General features: G+C 47.9%; 1 protein-coding gene and 1 pseudogene across 2 annotated transcripts in view; both read right to left on the bottom strand.

Moving 5' to 3' along the window:
- The window catches only part of Myo7b (myosin VIIB), a 77,054-nt gene that overhangs the window by 33,091 nt on the left and 17,159 nt on the right, over positions 1-26,804 (bottom strand). For both annotated transcript variants that reach the window (XM_076912866.1, XM_034518506.2), the window contains 14 exons: positions 24,157-24,270; positions 22,941-23,093; positions 21,992-22,176; positions 18,862-18,983; positions 16,344-16,486; positions 14,069-14,182; positions 12,196-12,349; positions 9,822-9,898; positions 8,736-8,855; positions 8,415-8,557; positions 7,065-7,275; positions 6,526-6,661; positions 1,322-1,485; positions 779-916 (listed from right to left, as the gene is read on the bottom strand). In XM_076912866.1, coding sequence (XP_076768981.1) covers positions 779-916; positions 1,322-1,485; positions 6,526-6,661; positions 7,065-7,275; positions 8,415-8,557; positions 8,736-8,855; positions 9,822-9,898; positions 12,196-12,349; positions 14,069-14,182; positions 16,344-16,486; positions 18,862-18,983; positions 21,992-22,176; positions 22,941-23,093; positions 24,157-24,270 — 1,974 coding nt within the window. The remainder of the gene's footprint in view (positions 1-778; positions 917-1,321; positions 1,486-6,525; positions 6,662-7,064; positions 7,276-8,414; positions 8,558-8,735; positions 8,856-9,821; positions 9,899-12,195; positions 12,350-14,068; positions 14,183-16,343; positions 16,487-18,861; positions 18,984-21,991; positions 22,177-22,940; positions 23,094-24,156; positions 24,271-26,804) is intronic.
- LOC117720035 (ferritin heavy chain pseudogene) lies at positions 14,733-15,414 on the bottom strand (annotated as a pseudogene).

Raw genomic sequence — 26,804 nt, 5'->3', positions numbered from 1 at the left:
CCCTTTGCTAAATGTGGCTTTTACATGGAAAAGGTGCCATACCATCTGCTCCTAAACTAGTTGCACCTTTTCTGAGATGCACAGTATCTGTTCTATCAAAAGATTAGCTGAGACAGGACCACTCGGTTTTGAGGAAATGCCATCTTGTAAACCCCTATGTAAGTTTCTAGTTTCTAGTTTCCAAATATAAGTTTTGAGTCTCCTGAGTTTCACCTCTCCAAATGTCAGCTTTGGCTCAAAGGGCCAAACGGCACTGATACAGTTGAGCCCATTGTGTAAGGATGTGAGGTCAAAGTCTGACCAACAAGAGCACAGTTCGGGATCCTGAAGTCATAACGTCCCAGTGGATCCCGCTGGGTGTGCTCACTTGCCAGGGCTTGTCACTGCAGACTGCCTTTCTACAGACGTGATGTTTTGCCTTTCAAAGATACTTCAGGTCATGTGGACATTCTTATGAGCACAGCTTCATTTCTAACATCCCATAGACAAGAGTAAACCTGACTTTATGGAAGATAATAAATAATGAGGCCCAGAGGAGCCCTGAACCTGGTTAAGCACACACAGCTGATGACAGACTAAGGATCTAGATGTGTGTGGAAGTCAGTGTGAAGTGAGTGTGCAGGTCATTGAGCTGCAACCAATTCACACCAGTGTCTGTAAAGAGGGGAAGAGCGACAGCTATCATGCTGGCCATGCCCTGGGTATCAAGTCTAGGTGTCAGACTCAGCCCCTCGGAACCCTCCTCCATCCTGGCACACTCCCAGCCTCTCCTAGGTACCAGTGGCTTCTTGTACTCGTTGGGCTTGATGCAGCGGACAAAGTAGGGCTGGCAGTTGGTCAGAATTCTCATCAGCTGCTCCAGAGACTGCTTGAACTGGCTTGCGAGGGTGATGGAGCGCTTGGTGGAGTCTGACGGCTGCAAAGAAGCAGCAAGGGGGCATAAGGGCTGGGAGCTGTGCCTGGGTGCTATGGCCCATGCCACAGTGAGGGCTGTCACTCAGGACTCGTGTGCACACTTCCCCCCATCCTTCCCCATCCCTTCTTCCTTCTTTCTTTTCCTTCTTCACTTCCTTCTCTCCCTCCCCTCCCTTCCCTCCTGTTCATTTCTTCCCTCCTTTCCCCTCTTCTCTATTCCCTTCTTTTTCTACTCCCCTCTCTCCCTCCTTCCCTCTGTATTTCTCTCCTTCTCTCCCTCTCATTCCAGCACAAGCTACATGTTGGGGGTGCTGCGTACTACAGCCTCCTGGCGAGCAAAGAGTCTCCTTGGTTATATCTGTCTGGCCCTGTGCCTTGGAGTGAGGGTGGCAGGTAAGTAGCCCACCTTGAAGATCCGGCTCCCTCCCTTCGCCTGGCAAATGGTGCCGTGCCCCAGCTTTGTCTGTGGTGAGTCCAGGTTAAATATCTCCTTCAGGAACTTGTTTTTCGAGGAGTGAATCAGGATGAGGATGTCTGTGCTCAGCACATCTCGATTTTTCTCCAGAAAGCCTGTGGGGACATCAGGGATACCCTTCAGGCCGGTTCAGCCATGTCCTCCATCCCCTGAGTAAGATGAGATTGCCTAAAGGGATTCCAGAATATCCCACCACTCAGACAGAGCTTCTGTCTCACTCATCACTAAGTCACTTCTGACCTCTGAACTCTCAGCCCCTGGCATTGCATCCCCACTCAGCACTGTGGTCTCAATGAATGCATTACGCTGTTTCTGTGGTCTTGGGCATTCTGATAAGTTTGGAGGTTTTCCAACTGGAAGACCTAGCCTTCAGAAATGGGAGAGGCCAGTGTTCTGAACTGAATTGTATCTATCCAAATTTATTTGCTGGGGTCCTTGGTTCCAGTACATATAGTCCAGTATGGATCTTCTGTGTTTGAAGAGGAGGCCTCATGTGCATGTATGTGTGCATGCTTGTTTAAATGCGGTACCCATGCGGTACCTGAGTATGTGGAGATCAGAGAACATTCCTCAGGTGATGTCCAGTTGGTTTTGAAAGAGGGTTACTCATTTGCCTGGAGTTCACCAAACGGGCTAGGCTGCCAACTTGTTTCTGCCTCCTCAGTGCTGGGGTTACAGGGGGGCAGGCATACTATGTCCAGCTTTTTTTTTTTTTTCTTAAATGTAGTTTCTGAGGATTGGCTTCAGTCATCACGTTTGTATAGAAATCACTTTATTACCTGAGCTACCAACTCAGCCTGAGAGGGGGCCTTTAATGATTAACATAAAATGTAGTCCTGACGGTGGGCCTTGACCCAGTATGGTCGGTGTCATTAAAAGTATATAGTAGTACATAGACACACTGAGAAAAAACTGTGTGAGGTCACAAGGACAGATGACCTGTGAGCCATGAGCACATGAGGTCATGGGTACAATGTTGTAGCCTTTACTCTGTCTCAACACTTTTGGGGCTAAGTGCTCTGGTTAAGAGAGAGAGTGGGGCTCTTGGGGCAAGAAACTCGAAGAATGGAGACAAGACAGGGTGTGATCAAGTCTCTTATCTCATACCAAGTTTCTCTTATTGAAGGGAATTCTGAGGTATTTATACTCTTTTGTTATGTGTCTTGTAGGCACATGGATACCACGTGCCTTGTAGGTGTTAATATGACGTAAGCCTTACAGGCTTCTATAGCGTGGTAGCACGTGCACCGCAATGCCTTGCAGGCGTGGATAGCACGTGCGCCTTATAAGCATGTATGGCGTAGATAGCACGTGGACAGCACGTGAACTGCAATGCCTTGCAGGTGTGACTACCACGTGTGCCTTGCAGCTGGGGGCAGTAAACAGCAACATAAAATATGTGGGATATCAGAGTGTGCTTCAGCTGTTGTAGGCTATTGAAAACCAAATCTCTTATCAGGGTATATGGTTCCAGATGGCTGCAAAGATGATCTAGCCGCTTTCTGCTAAAAGTCGGCTCCCAACAGTACAACAGAGTATTCCAAATGCAAACAATACCCTTTAGCATTTTTGCGTGTTGCTTTATGGTTGGTTTTGTTGTTTGTTTTTTGATTTTTTTTTTTTTTTTTTTTGAGACCAGGCCTCCTATAGCTCCTGCATTGCTTTGCAACTGATGACGATCTTGAACGTCTAACCCCGCTGCTTCCACCTCCTGACTGCCAGGATTACAGGCATGTACCACTGTGCCTACTTTACTAGTGCTGAACTAGTGATCAAACGCCAGGACTTCATGTGTGTGAGACAAACAATCCAAGCTAAATACCCAAGCCTGTTTCTAAAAATGTCTGTGTGTGCATGCGTGTGTGTGCATGCGTGTGTGCGTGTGTGTGTGCACTCGTGTGTGAGAGTGTAGGCATGAGCATGCCATGGTGCCTGTGTGGAGGGCAGAGGACAGCCCTTCTGTCTTGTTTGAGGCTGGATCTTTTGTTATTCCGCACTATGTACACCAGGCAAGTTGGTCCTTGAACATCCAATGATTCCCCTGTCTGTTTCCCATTTCACCGCAGCAGTGCTGAGACTGTGGATGTAAGATGTGTCTGGTTTCCATGGATTCTGAGTATTCTAAACTAGATCCTCATGTTCGGAGAGAGAAGTTTCCTGAATCTTAGCATCCCTTTAAGTTTCACGTCACTTACAGAAGCAAGCAAGAAAACAAAGAAACAAACAAAACCTCACTCTTGAACACATATGGGTACTGGGGATGGGTTCAGTGTCCTATTTGGGTTCTGGGACTATGGTTGCTAATATTGGTTATTAAATTGACTACATATGGAATCAACTAAAAACCAAGCAGCTAGCCATGCCTATGGGGAATTTTGCTTAACAGGATCATTTGAAGTGGGAAGACCCACCCTAAATCTGGATCATTTGAGGTCAGAAGACCCACCCTATCCCGATCACACCTTCTGGCGGCAGCCTATATAAAAGGACATGGCAGAAGGAAGCTTTTGCTTTTGCCTGCTTGCCCTCGCTCTGTGTGGAAAGCTCATCAGTCCTGCTCCTGAGATTCCTTTGCTGATATTAGAATCTTTTTCTTCAGAATTTCAGCATAGACCAAAGTCCAACTGAGACATCCAGCCTCATGGACTAAACGACTACCAGACTCCTGGCCTTCATGTTAGGAGACAGGCATTGTTGGACGAGCTGGCTAGAGAACCCTGGCTAATGCAGAAACTCTCCTTTTCTCACAAGCAGAAAGCTAGGTTGTGGCAGGGACTGTGAAGGAGTCACACCATCTTCCTAGTTTTCCAACAGAACTCTCCCACCTCCCAGCACTCTGAGTCCTCTAGGTAAGCTTCCAGCCTTTCTTTTTGTCACTCTAAGGAAAGCATGTGAAGATTGTCCTTAGATTTGTGTCTCTACTTAAAGACTTCACACGACTATGACTGATGCCTCCTTACCATGTTTTTCTGGCCACAAGAGCATAGTGTTCACCCCCATTCTTCTAAGCAAAACAGACTAACACCTTAGACCTTTGTTTCTCTGCTCAAAACCACGTATATCCTGACTGCAACGTAAAGTTAGTTCATGGATCTAAAATCTAGACCTATGATAAGAATATGTAGGAGAGGAGCTGGGGATGTGGCTCAGGTGGTAGAGTACTTGCCTAGCATGCATGGTCCCTGGGTTCAATTCGAAGCACCACATAAACTGGGCATGGTGGCACAAATATCATCCCTTGGGAGATGGAGGCAGGAGGATCAGGTGTTCAAAGCAGGAAAACAAAACGATGAGCGACAATGAAAGAACATGTAGGAGAAAGCCAGGAGTTCCTTGACTCATGCCTGTATCCTAGCACTCAGAAGCAGGGGTATTAGAGGCTAGCCTAAACTACCTAGCAAATTCCTTGGCAGGAACTACATAGGGAAACCCTGTCTCAAAACAAAAACAATGAAAAGGAAAACCTTCATGACACTAGACCTGACAGTGGACTCTAAGCTATGACACAAAGACAGCTAGAAGCAAGGCTTCTTCAAAGTAAAACCTTTGGCGCAGTTAAGAAAGTGATATGAGCCAGGTGGTGGTGGCATACTAGAGGCAGAGGCAGGCAGATCTCTGTGAGTTTGAGGCCAGCCTGGTCTACAGAGTGAGTTTAGGACTGCCAGGGCTACACAGAGAAACCCTGTGAGAAGAAGAAGAAGAAAAAGAAGAAGAAGAAGAAGAAGAAGAAGAAGAAGAAGAAGAAGAAGAAGAAGAAGAAGAAGAAGAAGAAGAAGAAGAAGAAGAAGAATCATCCAGGTATGGTAGTCCATGTCTGTATGTCTGTGATGTATGGTGGTCCACGAGTGTGATGCCAGATACTTTGGAGGTGAAGGATGAACTATGCATCATGTCTCTATCTAAAACTCTAACAAATAACAGAACAACAGGAAAACCAAGGACCTGGGACATAGCTCAGTAGGAGAGAGCGCTTGTACTGTGTGTCAGGCCCTGAGCTCCATCCATACCCACCAAAGCAAAAATGTAAAGACGGGCCCCTCAGCATGAGAAAAGATTTATGAACTATATATCTGACGAGGTACTTACAGCCAGAATATAGAAGGTGCTTCTATAGGCCAGTGAGATGGCTAAGCAGGAAAAGACACTTGTTGCCAAGTCTGACACAAGTCTGATGGCCTGCATTCCATCCCTAGACCCCATGCTGTGGAGGGAGAGGACAGACTCCTGCAAGTCACCCTCTGATATCACAAGTCTAAGAGGATGTGGAAAGGTTGGTACTCTGATACACACCTATTAAGAGTGTAAAATAACACGGCTACTTTGGGAAAGAGTTTGGTGGGTCCCCCAAAACTATACATGACCTAGCTAGATATATGTCGAGCAAACTGAAATCTATGTCCACACAAAGATGGTCACAGCTGCATTATATAACATAGATGTAATGTAGAAACAATTCAAATATCTATCATTTGAAGACAGAAACAAAATATGGGCTAGTGACACAGTATTCTTCTGCAATAAAAAGAAACAAAGAGAGCTAGGGAGATGACGGGAAGAGTGTAGTGTGCAAGCGGTGGACTTGGGTTTGATTCCCAGCAACTACATCCACACAGACTGACCTCAAAAACCTCAGAGTACAGCCAGGCAGTGGTGGTGCACGCCTTTAATCCCAGTACTTGGGAGGCAGGCCAGGCAGATTTCTCTAAGTTTGAGGTCAGCCTGGTCTACAGAGTGAGTTCCAGCACACCCAGAGCTACACAGAGAAACCTTGTCTTGAAAACAAAAAACAAAAAACAAACAAACAAACAAACAAACAAACCAAGAACCAAAAGTCCCCAAAACAAAAGCAAAAAAAAACCCTTTGAGTAAGTAAAAGAAACCAGCCACAGAGAGCATACATGACATGTGCAATGGTTAGTGTTTTATCATTTGACAGAATCTAGAATCACCTGGTAGACTGGCCAGCCTGTGGGGATTATCTAAGCTACATTAACTGAAGCAGAAAGACCCACCCACAGTGGGTGGCACCTCCCCCGGCTGAGCAGTAGTCTGCTTCATCCTCTGCTCCCTGACTACCTCCTTCCTGTGCTATCACGAGTTGGCTCCTGGTAGGTCCTACACAGAGCTGAGCTCACCTTCTGCCTGGTAGTAGACATCGCCCGCAAAGTGTGCGATCCCAAAATGGGTGTCATGGATGCTCCGGGGACTCAGGAAGGACTTGTTGTTGGCATGGATACTGTTGAGTTTCTGCAGCATGGTGACATCTGTCCCCTGGAAGAACCCAGATGTTCTATGGGCTGAGGCCCCAGAGTCAGGAGGAGGTCAGGAGGCCAACCCACAGGAGATAAAGCAAGCTAGGCTCAGGATGACTCACTATTGATGGATGGCTAGTTCACACTGGCTGGTGACTTGTGGTAGTAAAGGCTCAGGAGCAGACTAGGGACTACTCCTTTGCCAACCCTCCCACTCCACCCACTGGAAAATTGTCCAGGTCCTCAGCAGTCTGGGAAGCCTTCCTGTAGGAGTTGTACTGAGCAGGAAGGTCTGGTTAATCTGAGCCTTGTTAGGCAGAAGCTTTGACAACCTTGAGCAAGTTGTCAAGTTTACCCACTACACCCAGCAACACGGAGTTGCTTGGCTTCTGAGGAGAGACTCGGGGTGTGAAGACACTTGCCTGTGGGAAGCGGCTCTCTTCATCGAGGAGAGAGATGATGCTCATGGGCTTGAGGGCCAGCATGTCTAGGATGGGCTGGTTGTCAGTGTAGTGGATGTAGCTCCAGGTGATGTTCTCAGACAGGTACTCCTCCTGCTCCATGGTGAACACGTGCTTCACAAAGAATTGCTGAAGGTGCTCATTGGCGAAGTTGATGCAGAGCTGCTCAAAGCTGTAGAATCAACAGCACCATCATCTCAGGGTACCACTGTGTACCACGCAGCTCCAGCAGAGAGCCTGGAGTCAGGAGGCATCTCTGCCCCAGACATACGCCACATGCACACAAAGCCTCACACGTACATGCTTCCTTTTGCTTTGACTCCAGGGGGTCTGGGGTCCAAGGCTCTGACCCTAAAAGCTCTGGAACAGCACCGCCTCCTTCACCTCCCCACTGGCCACCGGTTGCCTTTGACTCTGCCCTGGGTAGCACCTGCCCAGATTTGGCCCTCTGCCCCCCCCCCCATTTCCTTCTCTTGCCTCTATCACACTGGTATCTGGTAGAATGCCCAGTCTGCTTCCAATTGCTCCAGGACACTGGGTCTGAGGTGTTCTGCCTGAGCTCACTCACTTCTCAACTCAAAGGCCAGAAATGGTTCACAAACCCCCTAGATGAGTCAATGCTAATGATTTTTGTTATCAACTGACCCCGTGTGGTAAGTCGTCCTAGATCAGAAACAGAGTCGGGGGCTCAAGGGGGTGAGTAATGCTAGGAAACAAGCCTGACTCTTGGGCGTGACTTTTAGTTACATAGACTTCTTTGGACATTGGGGTGTTAGATGCACTCAGGCTGTATTTGCAGAAGGTCCAGACTTGTTTGTAGACATCCCAGCACTATGTGTTGGGACTGTGAAGTCCTTGCTCCAAGCCCAATGGCCAGGGTAGGGTGAGGCAAGCAGACAGATACTCTCAAGCTTGGTCAGAGTCACTGCTCATCTTCATGTGTGTGTGTGTGTGTGTGTGTGTGTGTGTGTGTGTGTGTGTGCGCGCGCGCGCACAAAAGCATGTACAGAGATACACTTGTACACGTGTGCATGCATTCGGGATCAACCTTAGATATTAGTCCTTGATGTCATCCAGCTTTGACTTTTGAGACTGGGTCTCTACACCAATTCATCTAGCCTAGCTAGCCACTGAGTCACAGAGATCCTCCTGTTTTTACCTCCCCAGTACCTGTGTTCCGAGCATGTGCCACTGTGCCCAGCTTTCCCCATGAGCTCTGAAGAGGAAAGCCCGAGCTTGCATGGAAAGCCTGTTTCTGGTTGAGCTTTCACCTACTGTCTTCAGGAATAATGTAGGTTGAGATTTTCATACCTATTGTTCTGGAAGTTTTCAAAGCCAAATATGTCCAGGAGACCGATGGCCCTCCGCACACTTTGGGGATCCTGGGCTTGAGGTGTGAAGATGGCAGCATTGATCTTCTTGACAATCCACAGGAAGAGGCGGCCATAGATGCCCTGGGGAGACACAGGGAGAAGCTTTGGTCTCTAAAGCAGAAGAAGAAGACATTACCTCTCCAAGCTCACCCAGAGAGGCTGAATGCAGATTGGCAACACTGACCTCCCAAGGGATGCTACCCCAAAAGCTGTGACTTGCCCACCCAACTGTGCTCTGCCTTGTTCTGTGGCTTTGTACCTTGACAAAGGCATCTCTCCGGTCTGCAGCTTGTGCGATGTTCAAGGGCCTGGAGACAAACTCTCCGAGGACAGGGATTGTGTGTTTGATCAAACATTCTCGGAGAGCCTGGTACTGCACCTGGGAAGAGCGTTGGGCTGGTATCACGCCTGTGCAGCAGAGCCTGGCTCTGGACTCACAACTGTTCCTAGTCCCTCTTGTGACAACTTAATAGTGAGAAATGCTTTGGACAATAACCAGGCCCATGAGGGTCACAGACATGATATCCTGAGTGCCTGATACAATGTTTACGGAAGGAAGTTGGTCTGTTGGGGAATCTGAACATGCTGCTCTCCTGGGCTGGGAAACGGCTAGTGCAGGGAGAGCTCTGAGGCCAAACATTGTTATGCCCTGACTGAGATCCCCCTCTCCCACTGGAGGCTAAAACCCAAAAGGAGCAAGGGGAGCAAGGGAAGGTTGGAGGGGAGTGGGCCCTGCCCACCGTGCAGAGAAGACAAAGCTGGCTCCAGCCAAGGTTTTGGTGCCCCCACTGTAGTTTGAATGTGTGTCCCCCGGTTTCTGTCTTGAACACAGGATCTCCAAACTTACGTATCAATGATGTTTGGAAGTGGGACTTTAGGATATGACTGGCTTTGTGAGGGTTTCTTTTGCTTTCTGGGACTTTCTATGCTGAACCACAGACTAATTTGGACCAGAGGAAGCACAGCTCATGTAGGATAATACAAAATGGATATTCTGACGGGTATAGGGTTTGGAGTGCAAGAGGAGACCGCAGGGAGTGGGTGAGCTAACTGGGAAGATGCTGAGTATAGAGCCACTGAAAGGCGGGAGAAGGTACGGAGAGAGGAGGAAGACACATGGACTAAAGCCCCTGGTCACATCAATTGTTTTGGTTCACCCTTTCTCCAACCTGGGTGTTTACCCTCGGGGTCCACAGACTGCAGATAGGCTCAGAGCCTGGGAGAGTGTAGGAGGCACGTGTGGGGAACCGGACAGGGCTGAGAACCAGGTTTTGGGCTCTGTCAGCCTAAGCCCTCAAGGTCTTAGCCATGAGAATCCGAACTAGCAAAGACAAGGATCCAATACCTCTAGCAAATTCATAGCCAAGGGGAAGGCTGGAGTTTCCATCACATCAGAGGAATCCAGGTTCTCAAAGACTGCAGCTGGGGAGAGAAGCAGTAGGCTTGAGAGAGAAATCTGATGTGATGGACAGAGGGCCCAGGAAGGTTGGGGTTCTTGGTAGCCCTGTGTCTGCCCCTTAGCAAATACTGTGCTCAGGTGAGTACAGAGACCTTCTTCAAGAGAGTGAATCTCCCCACTGAGCAGCAGTCAGTTACAACTTAGCTGAATCTTTGAAACAGGGCCTGGTCCCCTGGGTCTGGCTAGGTCAGGGACTACGGGGCTTAGTGGCAGGGAGACTGAGTTTAGATACCGAGAAGACACTGCACTTGTGAGCCTGACTGGGATCTGTTCTGAGGGAACAGAGATCACCAGCCTGCTCTGTTTCACTATGCTGTCTTTAGTAGCACAGACATCTGTGTGTTTATGTAGTCAGATGCTGTATTAATGGATCACCAGCTAAGGGCTGTGGTCTCCTGACTACATGTCTACTTGCAGTTCTGCCTCTGTGAGTCACTGTCCACCTCAGGAATGGCTGTCTAACAGGGACAGAAGGCATTTTGTCTTAGCTGTAAAAGCTGTAAGAACTAAGGATGTGCACACACACACACAAGGTTTCATGAAAACCATTTCTTTGCTTTTTTATTATCTTTTTAATTGCCTCCATTATGTCCCTATATGGCACTCAGGAGATGTTTGTGTGTGTATATATGTGACTGTGTGTGCATATGTATATGACCAGAGGTCAACAGGTAGCTTCCTTGATCACTACCTTGTATTTTGTGTTTATGTGTATGCACATGTGTGTAGTGTACATGCATGTGTACGTGTAATACACAGTGTACATGCATCAATGTGTGGGTGTAGATGAATTTACACATGTGTGCATGTAAGTATGAAGGCCAGACATTGATGTTGAGTGTCTCTCACTGAAAGCTCTAGGGCCTGCCTGTCATGGCCATCACCTCCCTATCACTGGGGTTACAAACATACAAACTCCACCTTGCTCTTTTGAGACCTCTCTCACTGAACCTAGGGCTCACCCAATGTGGCTAGACTGACTGGCTGGTGAGCCTCGGGGATCCCCCTGTCTCTGACTCCTCAACACTGGGATTAAGGTATACACTGCTGTACCTGGTCATTTATGTGGGTTCAGAGATCCAGATTCAATCCCTCAGGCTTGTGTGGCAAACATTTTACCTACTGAGCCATCTCTCCAGCCCTCGGGCCATGTCTAAATTCCATGCTGGCGTGATCTCTCTGTCTGGTGAGCTGAGCCTGGCACATCTTGCTGTGATCATGCCACACTCACTTTTTTTTTCATTGTTCCTATTTGTTTCAGGCTACATGCTGGACTCATGTTTTAAAAACCATTACAAAAAAATGATTACTGATCTAGATTATCTGTATTTTCCTCCAGAGAGAATTTTCAGTAATGGTCCAGTGTCTCAGGATGCCACTAAACAGGACCCTTTAATCTTCATGGCACTTTGATTTCTTACAAATTGGTTTGGGAGGTTCACAGTGGGTCTGTATACTTTGGTTCACCCTGACCATGAGTGGGTGACCCTCTGGAGTCCTAGCTTACCACGGAGTGACTAACCCGAGTCTTTTTTAACTGTGGTTCTCAACCTTTCTAATGCTGTAACCTATTGTGCTGGCACCCAAGAATAAAATTATTTCATTGCTACTTCATAACTGTAATTTTCCTACAGTATTGAATCATAATGTAAATATCTGATATGCATGTAGTCTTAGGAGATCCCTTGTCGGACCCCCTGACTGACAAGGGGGGGGGTCTCAACTCACAGGTTGAAAACTAGTGTTTTAAAAATATCGTGTGTGTGTGTGTGTGTGTGTGTGTGTGTGTGTGTGTGTGTGTAGGCTGGAGATTAGTCTTGGAGATCTTCCTTGACCATTCCTCGTTTTATTTATTTATTTATTTTGAGACAGACTCACTGTCCTGGGGCTCACTGTTTCAGCTAGACCAATCTGTTAGTGAGGACCTTGCCATACCACTGGGGTTGCAGGCATCCCTGGTTTTTGCGTGGATCCTGGGGATCTAAACTCAGTTCCTTATCCTTGCATGGCAAGCACCTTACTGATAGCTGTCTCCTCAGGCCATCGCCTGGTTCTTTACCTGCAGAGGCCCTGTGTTTTCATGTCTTACCCTCAAACCTCTGAGGACTGCAAAATCATAGCCACATTTTTAGGATGTATTTTTCCAAAACTGGGTTGGACCACATGATCCTTTTGGCGCAAGGACCCAGAGACTTCTTTCTCCTGCTGTCCCCATCCCTCCACTTCTCCTCCCCATAAGTGTTATCAAGACAAACATTACCCATAAAGCCCACATTCCCCAGGTGGAGGATGGCTGCCAGCAGCTTGCTGATGTCCCAGTTCTCAGAATCTGAGAACTGGAGGATCTTCATGGCTGAGCGAACATGTGCGTAGTCCTTGGCATCACTGAGCCCCTCATAGGATGTGCAGTTCCCCTGTAGGAACAGGACACTTCAGCTGAGAGAGCTCCCCCCCACCCCCAGATATCACCCCACTCCATCCAGGAGCCAGCAAGGCCAAGATGGCTCAAGAACTTAGTTAAAGGCCCCTGAAAAGTCACCATCTATGTTCTGGGTGAACTCTGAAGGGCAACATCCATGTATCCAAGCTGAGCAAACAAATAAAGGGATTTCCAGAGGCAAATCCACATGGAGATATTCAAGGGAGGCTTACGCCTGTCATTTGATTTCAGACTATTGAAACAACAGACCTCAAGAAACTGGAATGCCCCCAGGAATTTCCTCCTAGGAGAAGAAGGCCTAGTGGCAGCCAGAGGGAGAGACTGTCTCCCAAGAAGAGATTTCTCACAGTTCCATCAACTTGTCACACTACCTCTCAGGAGGACTGAAACCAAGACAAGGCTGCTTAGTTATACATAGCTCTTGCCTCCCATTGAAACCTATATTTCCTGTCAGGACCCCAAGTACAGACTGGCCTGGAGGATGCGTGACTTTTCTGTGCCTCTTCCCAGTATAGCCACACTGCATACATTCCCTTTCTCTGCTTTGTCCATGGTCTCCTGTCTGGTTAATTAGCTCACTGAGACCAGCTTGTTATTGCTGCCTGGGCCTAGGCTCTGACCCCGACAGCTCTGGTGGCACCACAGCTAAAGCACACCTGAGCTTTGCTGGCAGCAGAGAGTGACCATGAGCAAGTCTCCTCTCTGGGCCACTATTTGTCATCCATCCATCTTGAGCCTGCCTGGCTTGTCTCTAGGGAATACTGTGAGCTCATTCCCATAGGAAGCATTTCTCAAGGCTGACTATATATCAAGACCTGTGCTCCTTGCTACGAGTTATGAACTAATGGCCTGCAATTCTTCACACCTACTGTATATCTAAGAGGGGCAGGTAAGAAGCCAATGACCCTTAACTATTACCAGTGCTAAGACCAAAGAGACCAAAGCTAGCCCTACTGGGAGATAGGGAGAGGTGCCCCAAAGAAAATTTCTAAGCTGGACCTTCACAGGGCGAAGGGTGGTGAGACCTTTGTCTTGGGAGGTGGGATCCAAGAGCTGCTGCAAGAAAGGTCAGATCTTTGAGAAGTATGAAACTATGTCACAGGTCTTGAATTTAGAGTGACTAATTGCTGTTAGAGGGTTTGCTCTGTACTGCCACATTCTAGGAAAGGACTGGTGAAGACGTTGAGGTAGTGACCACAGGTAATATAGGAAGTTGATCCAGGGGTAGAATCGTCACCCCCTTATGAACTAATGCAAGCCCATATCTGCTTGAATCTCACTGTCCTGGAAAGGAGGGATGAGGGGGAACAAAGCTCATGTTTTGAGAGCTTAGAGTCTGGGTGAACCTACAAGGATGGATACAAGAGTCTGTGGCTAACCATCTGTCACCTGTTATGCTGGAGACTCTTGTAGGCCTGGAGGGATACAGAAGAAGATGGTGTATGTGGAAAAGGGCCAGAGCCTTAGCTTGGGGCTCCAGGAGTACAAGGAGTAGAAGGGGAAATAGGAAGCAGGCCGTAAAGTCCATCATAAAATTATTTCCAAACAGAAGGAAAGGGGACCTAGCACTCACTCAGGGCCCAGCTAGAGAAGTATCCCGGCATCCAAGACTGAGGTTTAAACATGTGCTAGTCCTTCCTTTCCTTCCTTTGTTTCTAAAGAACACATTGGGAAGAGGAATAGAGGAGCTCACCATGGTCAGGTAATGGTACTCAGAAGGCATGCCAAGACCCAGCATCTTCTTCTCTTCCACGCTCATGCCCATCAGCATGCAGTAGAAAATGTGGTAGTTCCGTTCCTCTGCAGCCTGGGAGAAAAGGCATCCAAAGAGACCTGTGAGCAAGACCCTCAGAACTTCAGTTTCAGCTTGAAGAACTCCCAGCCCGTGTGGCCGTGGCATTTCCCCAGGGACCAGTTCGTACCCTTAGGTCACCCGTGTTCCAAGAAGCAAAGGACTCTGGGTACCATAAATCAAAAAGCTAGTCTGACCTTAGGTTCATCCTGACCTCACTTCCTAGCCCAGAAAGCCATACAGAGTTCTGCAACTCATTGTCTCACAGAATTTATAGTCACTCAGTGACCATCTAGAGAGCCGTTGGCCATGGGCTTGTGCAGACGTGGGGTTTAGAAATACTATTTATAACCACATCCTCACTGTGAAAATTCAGACTGTCGTCAGCATGTGTTGTCATAAGGTAAGCTTTCTTTCCACCCTGTCTCCCCCCACCCCACCTCAAAATCTCTGCTTCCTGCTCCACAGAAGCCCTTCAGGGTTTGTGTTTCTTCTAGACCTTAAATTCACTTATATAATGTATCTATAGTTACAGTTTGGTTTATGAGTGTGTTCTTTTGGGGGGGGGTACCAAAATTCTTTATTTGAAGAAATGGTACAAATTAAAGAACTTAAGCAGATGTTTTGGTGCAACTTTTAGAAAAGATAAAGGCATCCTGACATGCATGCACTGCCTCAGTGACCAGGAAAGTCACGTGGCTTTGGGGAAGTCAGCTTAGCTCTCATCACTGTGTTCCATGGTGTGCTTGTCAAAGAGATATTCTGCCATGCCAGATTCAGGGGCTCCCATCTTGCGTAAGTTGGTCACGTGGTCACCCAGTTCTTTAATGGATTTCACCTGTTCATTCAGGTAATGTGTCTCAAATGAAGTCACATAAGTGGGGATCATTCTTGTCAGTAGCCAGTTTGTGCAGTTCCAGTAGTGACTGATTGACACTCTTCTCCAAGTGCAGTGCACACTCCATTGCATTCAGCCCGCTCTCCCAGTCATCAGGGTCTGGTTTCTTTATATCCTGCAGGAAGTTGTGGCCACCTCGCTCGTTCTGTAGCTTCATCAGTTTCTCAGCGTGTTCCCTCTCCTCATGAGATTGGTGGAGAAGATATTTGGCAAAGTTCTTCAGAGCCACATCATCCCGATCAAAATAACAAGAAATAGATAGACGTAGGAGACATACAACTCCAGGTTGATCTGGTGGTTGATGGCAGCCTCCGAGTCCTTGCACTTGCGAGGGAGACGCAGTGTTCATGGTGGCATATGAGTGTGTTCTTGTGTGTGCAAGTATGCATGTACAAGCATGAACGTGGAGGACATAGGACAATCTTGGATGTGGTTCTTAGGAATCTACCTTGCTTTTTGAGACAGGGTCTTTCACTGGCCTAGAACCAGAAAAGTAGACTAGGCTGACTGGCCAGCAAACCCCAGGGATCATCCTGCCTCTGCCTCCCTAGTCCTGGGCTATGGTCCCCTATACTGTTCTCCAGGTCCCTCTGCCACAGCCCCCAAAGTACCTCAACTTAGATTTGTTCTAGCCAAACCTCAGAGATAATTCCAGTGGAGGTGAGGCATGGTAGGCACCAAAGAATGAAAAAACAAGTACATGGATGAACAGAGACTTAGAAATTCAAAATTACCTGCAGCTACGTAGCAAGTTAAAAAAAAAAAACGAAGAAGAAAGGAATACATGTTGGGGCTAAGGAGATAGCTCAGGTGGTAAAGTACTTGCCATGCAAGCACAAGGATATGAGTTCAAATCCCCACTATTCGTGTAAAAAGCTGGATATGGTGGTATACATCTGTAATCCTAGTGCTAGAGAGACAGAAGCTGGATCCCTGGGACTTGCTGGCCAGCTAGTCTTGTTGAATCAGTGAGCTCAAAATACAGTGAGTGACCCTGTATCCAAAAGCAAGGTGGAGAGTGATCGAGGAACACACCCAACATTGGCCATCAGCTGTCACACAAATGTGCTCACATATCTGTATCTGCACACACACAAACATGTATACAGGTATACACCACACATGCATATATACAAGTTGTATGGACAAAAAATTCAAAGCTGAGAAAATTCAGTTGTTCCCTTTTCAGCAATACTGAGAAGTACATAGAGTCTGGGAGGAGACAGAGGCAGGAGGATGACAGTGAAGAAGTCCCAGGGGGTGGTGAGGTAGTCTCACCTGCCGGCAGACTCTTGACTTCTCCAGGAGGAAGTGCTCAATGCTTGCGCCCTCGATCACCCCGCTAGAGTTGAAGTGGATGTCAATGTACTTCCCGAAGCGGCTGGAGTTGTCATTGCGGATGGTCTTGGCATTGCCAAAGGCTGAGGGTAAAAGGGAGATTTCATAACGGGAGCAGAAGGGAGAAATTTCCATTTATTTAGGAATCATCTGGGTAGGCTCTCAGAGGAAGATGAAAGGTCTGGAGTCTGGGGTTCAAGAATCAACAGTGAGGTGGTTATTCTTTCGGGTGAGTAGTTTGTTGGAAGAGTTATTGGTGCTTTGGACAGACAGACAGACAAACAGACAGCATGACCAATACTGTAGATAGACAGCATGTCTGAAGCTGAGAAGAGTTCAGGTCCATGTGACCGAGCCGAGTCCCTTCTTATAGGTCTCAGAGAAAGGGGGAAGTTTCCTGCCGTGTAGTTGAGGAGTAGCTTGTATCTGGGGAGGACTGAGGATGTGGGATTCGTGAAGAAGAGGAGCATCTCAGTTGAGGTGCAGCCATTATACCAGTAGCCGCCCTGGGGTCCATGGTCCTGAGTTGGTAAACTCCCTTGGGGAGTTGATAATGGAATCCAGGCATCCGGGGAGTCGATTAGAAAGTTAGACATTCACAGCCAGGCTTTTGATAGAAGTGTTAGTGTTTCATTTTCAGCAGTGTGAGAAAGGGGCTGTTTCAGGCAAACATGGCTTGAAAAGTCCCTAGTCTAAAACCTGACAGCAGAGAGCCTGCAGTGGAAGATGAGGAAGGTTGTCCTGGTAGACATGGTAGGGTAGAGACAGTACAGGAAAGCTATCAGGTCAGAAGACAGGGAGCCCTGGAGAGTAGGAATCTGGCTTGAGTGTAGACCCAGGAGAAGAGGAGAGAAGGCTGGGGGAAACAGTGGTAGGCTAGGGGACTTACAGCTGGGAGTGCTAGGCTCAGAGTTTGAGATGGCCTCCTCAAGGAGTCAGGGAGGCTTCTGAGGGCCAACAGGGCCATGTGCTTCTCAAGTGGTCAGCCCAAAATACATATACATATGTGTAAAACTAAATAGACTCAGCATGTTGTATTTATACACATAAACACACACACACACACAGAGAGAGAGAGAGAGAGAGAGAGAGAGAGAGAGAGAGAGAGAGAGGAGGCTGAAGAGATGGAACAGCATTTCAAATCACTGGCTGTTTTTTCAGAGGACCTGGGTTTGATTCCCATCACCCACATGTGACTTAAAAACTGTCTGTAACTCTAGCTTCAGGGAATCTAACACCATCTTCTACATGAAGGTGGCTAGTGCACAGGCGTTCATGAAGGCAAGTCACTTGTACACATAAATAAAAACAATAAACTATAAAAGTAGAAGAAGTCATGAATTTAAAGGGGAGTTGAGGGGACACAGGAGAAATTGGAGGAGGGGTGGAAATGTTGTACATACAGTATTCATGAGGAAATTCTCAGGGGGAATAATGAGAAAGAGAAAAGAAGATGTATCATGTGATGAGGCAGAGGTGGGATGGGAGCATGATTGACAGGGGCTGACTCCACCCCAGGAATAGCAGGTGGCTATAGAAGGAGGCATATGGTTGTAGCATGGACTCAACGTATCGTTTGTAGAGCTGTTACTGCAGGCTTCTCAGTGTCCCACAGAAGTGTAAAAACTTTCCGAATGAAAATGGTGTCACTCATGTCAAACCTTTAGCAGTCACAGTGACAATAAAGCAGGAATGCTGGGAGAGCTCCCATGCATTTGTACCAGTGATGGGTTGGCAGAAACAGGGGGGTCCCTGGGACATGCTGACCAGCCAGTCTAGCCAGTCGGTGAGCTTCAGATTCAGTGAGAGACCCCCTATGAGAAATCAAGGTGGGGGCTGGAGGACGGCTTAGCAGTTAGGGGCGCTGGCTGCTTGAGGAGCAGAGCTCGGTTTCCAGCGCATGTTTACTGGCTCGCAACACCAAGCCCACTTGGTGACATTCCAAGTCAGTGTCTCAAACCAAAGCTGGACTGCATCCAAGGTTAACTTCTGTCCTTCACATGCTTATACATACATGTGCATGTGTACATCTGCACACACGTGGTCACACACCCATAGATAAACAAAATGCATGCAGGCCAGAAATCAACCTCGGGTGTCATTTTTCATCCATGTTTTTGAGGCAGGGTATCTCACTGAGAACTGAGGCTCACCAGTTAGGCTAGGCTGGCTGGCCATTGAGCCCCAGGGATCTCCCTGTCTCTGTTTCTCCTATGCTAGGATTATAAGAGCCGCTATGCCTGTTTTTTACATGGGTGCCGGGGATTGCATTTAGGTCCTCATGCTCATATGGCAAGCATTTTCCCAGTTAAGCTATCTCTACTGCCTCTCCCTTCCTGCTGCTTGGGGATCCCATGCTCCTGTTCACCCCACCCTTGCTTAAAGGTGTCATGGCTACCCATGGCTACCCCATATGGGGAGGACTGTTTCTGTCCAAGTCCTCAGGACTATAGCTTACCTTCCAGGATGGGGTTGGCCTCCAGGACCTGTTGCTCGATCCACGAGTGTTGGCCGCTGACTGTGGCCAGGAACTGAAGGATGAGCTTGGTGGTCTCCGTCTTCCCGGCCCCAGACTCGCCACTGCCAGAGAGTGCAGGGAAATGAGGCCTCAGACATAGACTTAGCACGATGTAGAGCCTCTCCACTCTCTAAAAATGACCTCCACGACCCCTCCAACTCCTACCCATCCTGTCCCCTGGGCCATGCTGACAGGAACACACTTTCTCATGAAGAAACTCCACATGGCCTTTGCTCTGAAGTCCCCTGAGCATCTCAGACTAGCTATGACACAGGCATGTCCACATGTGTTCCAGAATAACTAGATGTAGCTCAATACATTTGTTGAAGACAACGTCAAAAAAAAAAAAAGAAAGTTGAACATCCCTGGTAGAAATTATTGCATTGTCTTTTTTTTTTTTCCTGCTAGGCACACTATGATCTGGATTATTCCAGAGCTACCAGGCAGAACAAGTAAGGTGACTCAGTCTTTCTGATGAAAGTGTGGCTCCCGGGCCAGTGTTTTCTGTATCTGGACAGAAATCTAGGATCCCAGGTTCCCTTAGCTAGACCCAGTCAGAATCTGTGTATCACCTGGGATGTTTACTACTGATTGTTAGACTCTCAAGAGCCTGGCTCTCGAATCACCAAAGAGGCAAGCCTCTGGTTATGTCTGTGAGATTATCTAGATTAGGTTACTTGAAGTGGGAAGACACACCCTAAGTATGGTCGGCACATTTCCACAAGCTGAGTCTCTGGACGGAATAAAACGGAACAGTCAGGCTCAGCACCAGCGTTCATCACTCTGCTTGCTGACTTAGGATGCAGTGTGAGCAGCTGACTCATACCCTGCCTTCATACGTTCTCCACCATGAAGAACCTTCCAGCCCTTTCCTCGTTTGCCGCTCTGCTGAGTACTTGCTTACTGTCTTGGAGAGCCAGCAGCTACATGGCTTCGATATTCACTCCAAGGACATGTTGAGCTGAGCATGCTGCACACCATTAATTCTTGTACTTGGGAGGGAGGGGGGTGGGGTGGGGGTGAATCTCCAAGAGTTTAAGACCAGTTTGTTCTACATAGGAAGTTCCAAACCAGCCAGAACTGTGAGAGACATAGCTCTCGAAAACATAGTAAGACCCAGTCCCCAAAATGAAACCAAAATAAACAACATCATTTGCATCCAAAAACAAATAAACAAACAAACAAACAAACAAACAGGACTAGCTGAACAGTGGTGGCCCATACCTTTAATCTCAGCACTTGAGAGGTTAAGGTAGGCAGACCTCTGAGTTTGGGACTGGCCTGGTCAACAGAGCAAGTTTCAAGACAGCCAAGGCTACACAGAGAAACCATGTCTTGAAAATCCAAGGAAGGAGGAGAAGGAGGTGGCGGGGGAGGGGGAGAAGAAAGAAGAAAGAGAGAAGGGGAAGAAGAGGGAGAGGGAAGAGGAGGGGGAAGAAGGGGAGGAAGAAGAAAAGGAAGAGGAGGAGGAGGGAGAGGAGGAGGAGGGGGAAGAAGGGGAGGAAGAAGAAGAGGAAGAGGAGGAGGAGGGGGAAGAAGGGGAGGAAGAAGAAGAGGGAGAAGAAGAGGAAGAAGAAGAGGAGGGAGAAGAGGAAGAAGAAGAAGAGGAGGGAGAAAAGGAGGAGGGAGAGGAGGAGGAGAAACAGAGAGTCACTATATTGCTTAAGCTAACCTTGAGCTCATGGCCTCAAGAGATTCTTCTACCTCACTCTCCCAAGTAGCTGGTCCTGTAGACGTGCGCCTCAGTGCAGTGAGCTCATGCACGTGCTTCAAGCACTCGCTTGACTGTGGTTCTGTGGTTTGTGGCCCAGCACTCTTAGAGCACATGTTTTCCCCAGCTTGCGTGCCAACTCCCACTCTTGGAAGTGTATTTCCTTTCTTTAAAAACCATCTCTATTTCTATTTCTAACCAAGTGACCTGAGACCCAAGAGCCTAGAAACTTCATCAGGCGTGCGTGAGGCTTAGATCCACACCTGTACCATCACTGGGAAGGAACCAGGATCTCTCCAATTGGAGGTTTCTCTAACACTAAGATAAGAAGAGCCCAGTTGGGAGGCTGACTGAAGGCATGAAGCAGCACTTATGCTAGGATGCTGTTCCGGTGGCCCTGCTCGGAGGAGAAGCAGCATCCCCTGCCTATTCCGTTACGTCTCCCTTCTGCTCTTAGCAAACCTTATCTAAGCTGTTTGGATAAACACATTACTGCTGCCTGCCAGTCTATTGTTCTGTGACACGAGCCCTGGGACACAAGATGGGATCTCTTTCACCTGCTGCTGTTTCCTGTGTTAGGACAAGGAGGACCAATAAGGTCTTTTTGTTCATTACTTATTTTTTTGGGGGGGGGGACAGTATTTCATGAAACACAGGCCAGCCTAAATTTTGCTATCTATCCAAAGATGAACTTGAATTTCTGATTCTCCTGCCCCTGCCTTCTGATTACTCTATCCCCTGCTAGGATTATGGGCATGCACGCATGCACCTGGTTCATGCGGTGCTGCAGGTAGACCCCATTGCTTCATTCAGTGTGCTAGGCCAACCCAGGAGCAACTCAGCTATATCTCTAGCATGGGGATAGAAAGATCTTGAATGAATGAGTGAACGAATGAACAGCTCACGCATAAGTGACTGATGATTACAGTCCCAAGATAGGGACTCAGGAACCAAATCCTCACTCCTATGTTTTCCTCAGCAGGAAGAAGGTCTGTGTACAAGGTGGCCAGGATCGGGCAGGCTGGGAAGTAGAGCCATGGTCAGGGTTAGAAGGGCGCTTGCCCCTCCCAGCCCTTAGAGACCTCAGAGTTTGGAGGACGTGTCTTCAATAAACATATCTTCAGGGTGTGGGAAACATGTCCTTGGCATGTGGAGGACATGTTCTTGAGGTGTGAGGGACACGTCACTGGGAGCAGGGCAGTAGGAGCAGTTCTGAGCAAACATATCTGCTAAGAACTCTGGTTAGGAAGAGACCCTGTGAGAACCTTAGGGAGAGGAGTGTTTCTCTCTTTCTGGGATCCTCTGGGGTTAAAAGGCAGGAGTTGACCATCTGCCCCAGGAATGGTGTCTGAGCCTCACCTGATGATACAGCACTGGTCCCTCTTGTTCTTCTTCATGTTGAAGTAGCAGCTGTTGGCGATGGCAAAGACGTGGGGAGGCAGCTCACCCATGTGGCGGCTGTAGTAGATGTGTACCTGCTCCAGGGTGTACAGGGGCAGCATCTGGAATGGGTTCACAGCCACCAGGATGGAGCCTGTGTAGGTCTGGGAAAGAGAGCTGGCCATCAGTACCTGCCAGTCCTGGGACAGAGCTGCTGGACTGGGCCTCAGCCTAGGCTGCAACACCTCTAGAGCTGCTCTCAGCTGCCCAGCTCCTTCCTCTGGGAAGATAAAGCATCCACTAGGACCATGAGTTTCTGGGGGCTCGTTCCCAGTAGTAATAGCACTCTACCTAGTTTTAGAAAGGGTTCGGTAAAAATGGGTTGAATAAATAAATGGGTTGCTCAGCACAGAGGGGGAAGAGCAGATTCAGTGGGTGCTTACAGAAGGAACAGCACTTATTGAGTACCTACTGTGTGCCTGGCACTGTGCTATCTCTGACACTAGCTGCCTGTCTCCCAGAGATGTCTGATGTCCCAGTTTTGCTTTTTTAAAACAAACAAACACCCAAACAAACAAACAAACAAAAGAAAAAAAAAGAAAAACAGTCTTGTATAGCCCAGGCTAGTCTCAAACTGGAAATGGCCTTGAATTTCTGATGATCCTGACATTATGTCCCTAATGCTGAGATTAGAGGTGCACATGACTAGGCCCAGTTTATATGGTCAGGAATCAAATCCAGGGCTTCCTGCACTCCAGGCGAGCATCAACTGAGCTACATCTCCAGGCTTGCTTCTGTGTCTTTGCATTGGTAGCAGAGGCCGAGGAAGTCTGAGCACTTGGACCACCTCACTGAGTAAAGATAGGGGGAGCAGGGCCAAGCCCCAGACCCCTCAGCTTCCCCGAGGACACAGCACCAGTGAACTCACATAGATCTTGTGCTGCTGGTATCGGATCAGGAGGTTGTGTACCACACCCGCCTCATTCAGGTCCCCCAGGCGGATCATGTCATCCACTCCTTGGGCTGAGTTGGGGTGCATAGACCTGAGGGTGCTGAGGTGTTCTGCACAGATCCAGTGTTCCTGTAATGATAGGCACAAACTCTCCACATAGGTCTGCCTTCTACACCCTTCTGTTCCACATTCTCAGGTCTGAGATGTCTCTGGCCAGGCTTGATCTTGGTTTGGGTCACAGGATACCTGTGACAGAGTCAGATCCATCTATGGCTTTGGTCAGCATCTGTCTAAGGGATTGGGGTCCATGTGGAGCTGGGGCTGGACTAAGCTTCAGATAAGCATGTGAGAGCTAGCAGCTGGGAGTTTGCAGATGGAGACCTTAAGAGTTCTTGGGGCAGAATGGTGCAAGTAAGAGCAGTTTTAAAATTCCGCAGCACTGCTCAAGTAGATGGAACACTATGTTGTTGCTGTTGTTGTTGTTGTTGTTAGTGGTGGTGGTGGTGGTGGTAGTGGTGGTGGTTTTTTGAGACAGGATTTCTCTGTGTAGCCTTGACTGTCCTGGAACTCATACTGTAGACCAGGCTGGCTTCAGACTCAGATCCACCTGCCTCTGCCTCCCAAGTGCTGGGATTAAAGGTGTGTGCCACCACCACCTGGCTCATTGTTACTATTTTATTGAGTTCAAGTCTTTGGCTGTCCTAGGGACAGTCAGAACCTCCATTTTGTAGGTCATTATCAGTATGTGACTCTCCCTAGAGCCCTTGGGGGACAGGGGGGTTGGCCTGAGGAGGAGCTAGTGACCGGCTGGATGCTTACCCCCTCACTGTCCTTGGCTGTCCCTGTCTTATATGCAGGTGGATTAGCTTCTAACCCAACCACTCTGGACTGTCCACTTCTAACCTGGACACTTTTGTCCCTTCTGCCTCCCTCTCCATGCACCTTTCTCACCAAGCTGTCCCTCCTGCCACCACCCCTCTGCACATTAACTTTTGGACTTCTACCCTCCCAGCCTCCTCATTCCCTCCTCCTCCCCCAACAGTTCTCAACTGTTATTCCCAAAAGTTTATTAAGACAAACATGTCCTTTCATCACGGCAGGACTCCATTGTGCTCTGTTCTGCCCAGGGGATAAATGGGTTTCCTTGATGGTATTGGTGACCAAGGGAGGGGAGAGAAGCCCCAATACTAACCTTGCCCTCATCATCCACAATCAAGGTCTTCCCCAGTTTTGTTTCTTTGACAATGCCCCCAATGGCCACACCAGTCTTGCTGCTGGAGGGAGGGTCCAGCCACACATGGTCACCCTAGAGAGCAGAGAAGAAACAAGGGTCTGAGTCTTCCTCTTCTTTCCCTTTCCCGCTTTTCCTGTCTTCAGGCTGTCATCTGCAACCACAAGCTCCCAGGTGTCAGTAGTTCTCTCTCTCTTTGTTTTCTTGCTCATCTGTCCTCACATGACCCCTTACTGCCAATCAAGTCCCTTTGATTATTCTGTCTAGACTAATGAACTTAGCAGGGCCAGGGCTCAACCTTCCCCATAGCAACTCTTACTAAGAGGGGGAAAATATCAAAGGAACTAAATAACATCCAGACTTTGTCCCCATCATGGAAGGCAGCGAGGTGAGATGGTTACGAACAGACTGCTTCTCACACTGGAAAATGGCATGCTGGGGAGATGACTTCAATCCCTGGCACCCACTTTTTTAAAAATGCTGGACATGATGGTGTATGCTTGTAATCCCAAAGCTAAGGAAGCAGAAACAGGAAGGTGAATAAGGTTCATAGCAGTTAAGAAGTCCCATTGGCTGGGATAATGTGTCCCTTTGATACAGTTCCTCTTGCTGTGGTGATCCCCAACTATCAAATTATTTTCATTGCTACTTCATCATTGTAGTTTTGCTACTGCTATAAACTGTAGTGAAATTGCTTGTGCCTTCCATTGGTTTTAAGCACCCCATATAAAAGAGTCAGTTGCCTCCCAAAGAAGTCATGACCCACAGACTGAGAACCAACGCACTAGAACCTTACGCAGTCTGAAGGGAACGGAGGGCTGATCCTCTAAACGTTTTGCCTATATAACTTGGTGTGTGCACATTCATGCATGTGTGCATGCACACACACACACATGCATATCCATGCATGATCATGGGAAAGCAAGAAGACATCTCAGCTGTCATTCCTCAGGAGTCATGTCTTGGATGTGTGTGTGTGTGTGTGTGTGTGTGTGTGTGTGTGTGTATGTGTGTGTGTGTACACAGGGTGTCTTACCTGTCTGCAACTCACCAGGTAGACTAGGTTTGCTGGTCAGAGAGCCCTAGCATCTATTTCTTGCAAGGTAAGCACTTTATCAACTGAGCTGTCCATCTTTCAAGTCCTTACCTACTTAACTTTAACAAATAAAATGAAACTATTGCTGCCTAATGCATAAGCTGTTAGGAGGGAGTTTCCTGAGTTTGGCCATCTCAGGAACAAGTTTCACCCTGTTAACTGGATCAAAACTGAAGTCATGTTCCCAGGTCCCAGAACCCACCTCCTACCCTGCTCCTTAGATGTTTCATGTTCGTCTGTTAACCGGTAAAGGATGTAAAGAGGGAAGATGCTGTTATCCGTTATCAAAACTAAGGCACACAAGTCATGAATGTGCTGCCTGTCTTGACTTAATTGTCTACATGCACCTTGCCCACTCCTTTGTCCCTTTATCACTCTAAATTACAGGTCAGAGTTCAGGATGGGAACTAGCTACAAAAGCTGACTCAAGGACCATGAAACCACTCGACCTGGACAAGGGCCAGTCACCAAATGATAACTTCCTTGCTTAACCCCTTAATGTCAAAATATGATTGGCCACTGCAGCAGCCCACCCTGCTCCCCCTCGCTCTGTGTTCCAATCCTTTAAAAATATTGTACAATCTCTTCTCTGGGCCGCAGTTCAGATCCCAAACTGGCTGCCTCGCTGCGTGCACAGAAAGTAGAGCTTTCATTTTAAGTTTCTGTTTCTGAGGTGAGTTTTCTTGGCTTCCATCTGCATCCAACAAAAACAATGAGAATAACACACTACAAGGCTGAGATTCAGTGTGAGTGACTGCATCGGGTAGCAGAAACAGCATGTTCAATCCAAAGCAAGAAGAATAAAGGTCCAGGATGGATAATAACCACCTTGCAGAGAAACCTACATTAACCAGAGATGAAAAAGCAGGGTATTCCCAAGTAATGAAGTGTCAGCCAATGGGAACTGAAAGAACAAAGAAGCAGTGTGTGGTCTGTAAGAAGAGGAATGATTGGCTTGCCACTTGGCCAACCCTCTAAGGAATAAATCAGTAGCAGCCAAGCAGTCTGAAGCAGCATGCTCACAAATTTGTAGGTGAGCAGACAGTAGCAGCTGGATCATAGCTATACTACTCCTGGGTGTCAGGTTCAAAGGAACCCCCAATTCCACAAACCCCAAAAGGCAGCCCAGAAATGACCTCAACCTGAACTATAGGAGGATCTCTGGGTTAGATAAAAGCCAGCATTCCTCGGAAAGTTGTGAAACCAGTTCCTATCTGTCAAAAGGAGTCATTTTCCTTAATTCTGGCACAAAGGGCATATGGCTCCATTGGCATGTACCTGTATTGGCATATCAAAGCACAAAGGCCACCAGGCTCCCTCAGCGTCACAAATACCTGTTACACATTTCAGAGTCCACCCCTAGCATCTTATCCCTTGTCAACTCTCTGGGCTTCCCTCTCTCCAGATACCAGTTTGTTCTCTTTACAAGGCTTCTACCTTGCTCCTAAACTCTCTCCATTCTCTCTCTCTCTCTCTCTCTCTCTCTCTCTCTCTCTCTCTCTCTCTCTCTCAT

The sequence above is a fragment of the Arvicanthis niloticus genome, chromosome 14, assembly GCF_011762505.2.
Source record: "Arvicanthis niloticus isolate mArvNil1 chromosome 14, mArvNil1.pat.X, whole genome shotgun sequence".
Taxonomy (NCBI): domain Eukaryota; kingdom Metazoa; phylum Chordata; class Mammalia; order Rodentia; family Muridae; genus Arvicanthis; species Arvicanthis niloticus.
Note: the sequence above shows the minus strand (reverse complement) of the source record. Positions and strands in the feature narration are given on the sequence as shown.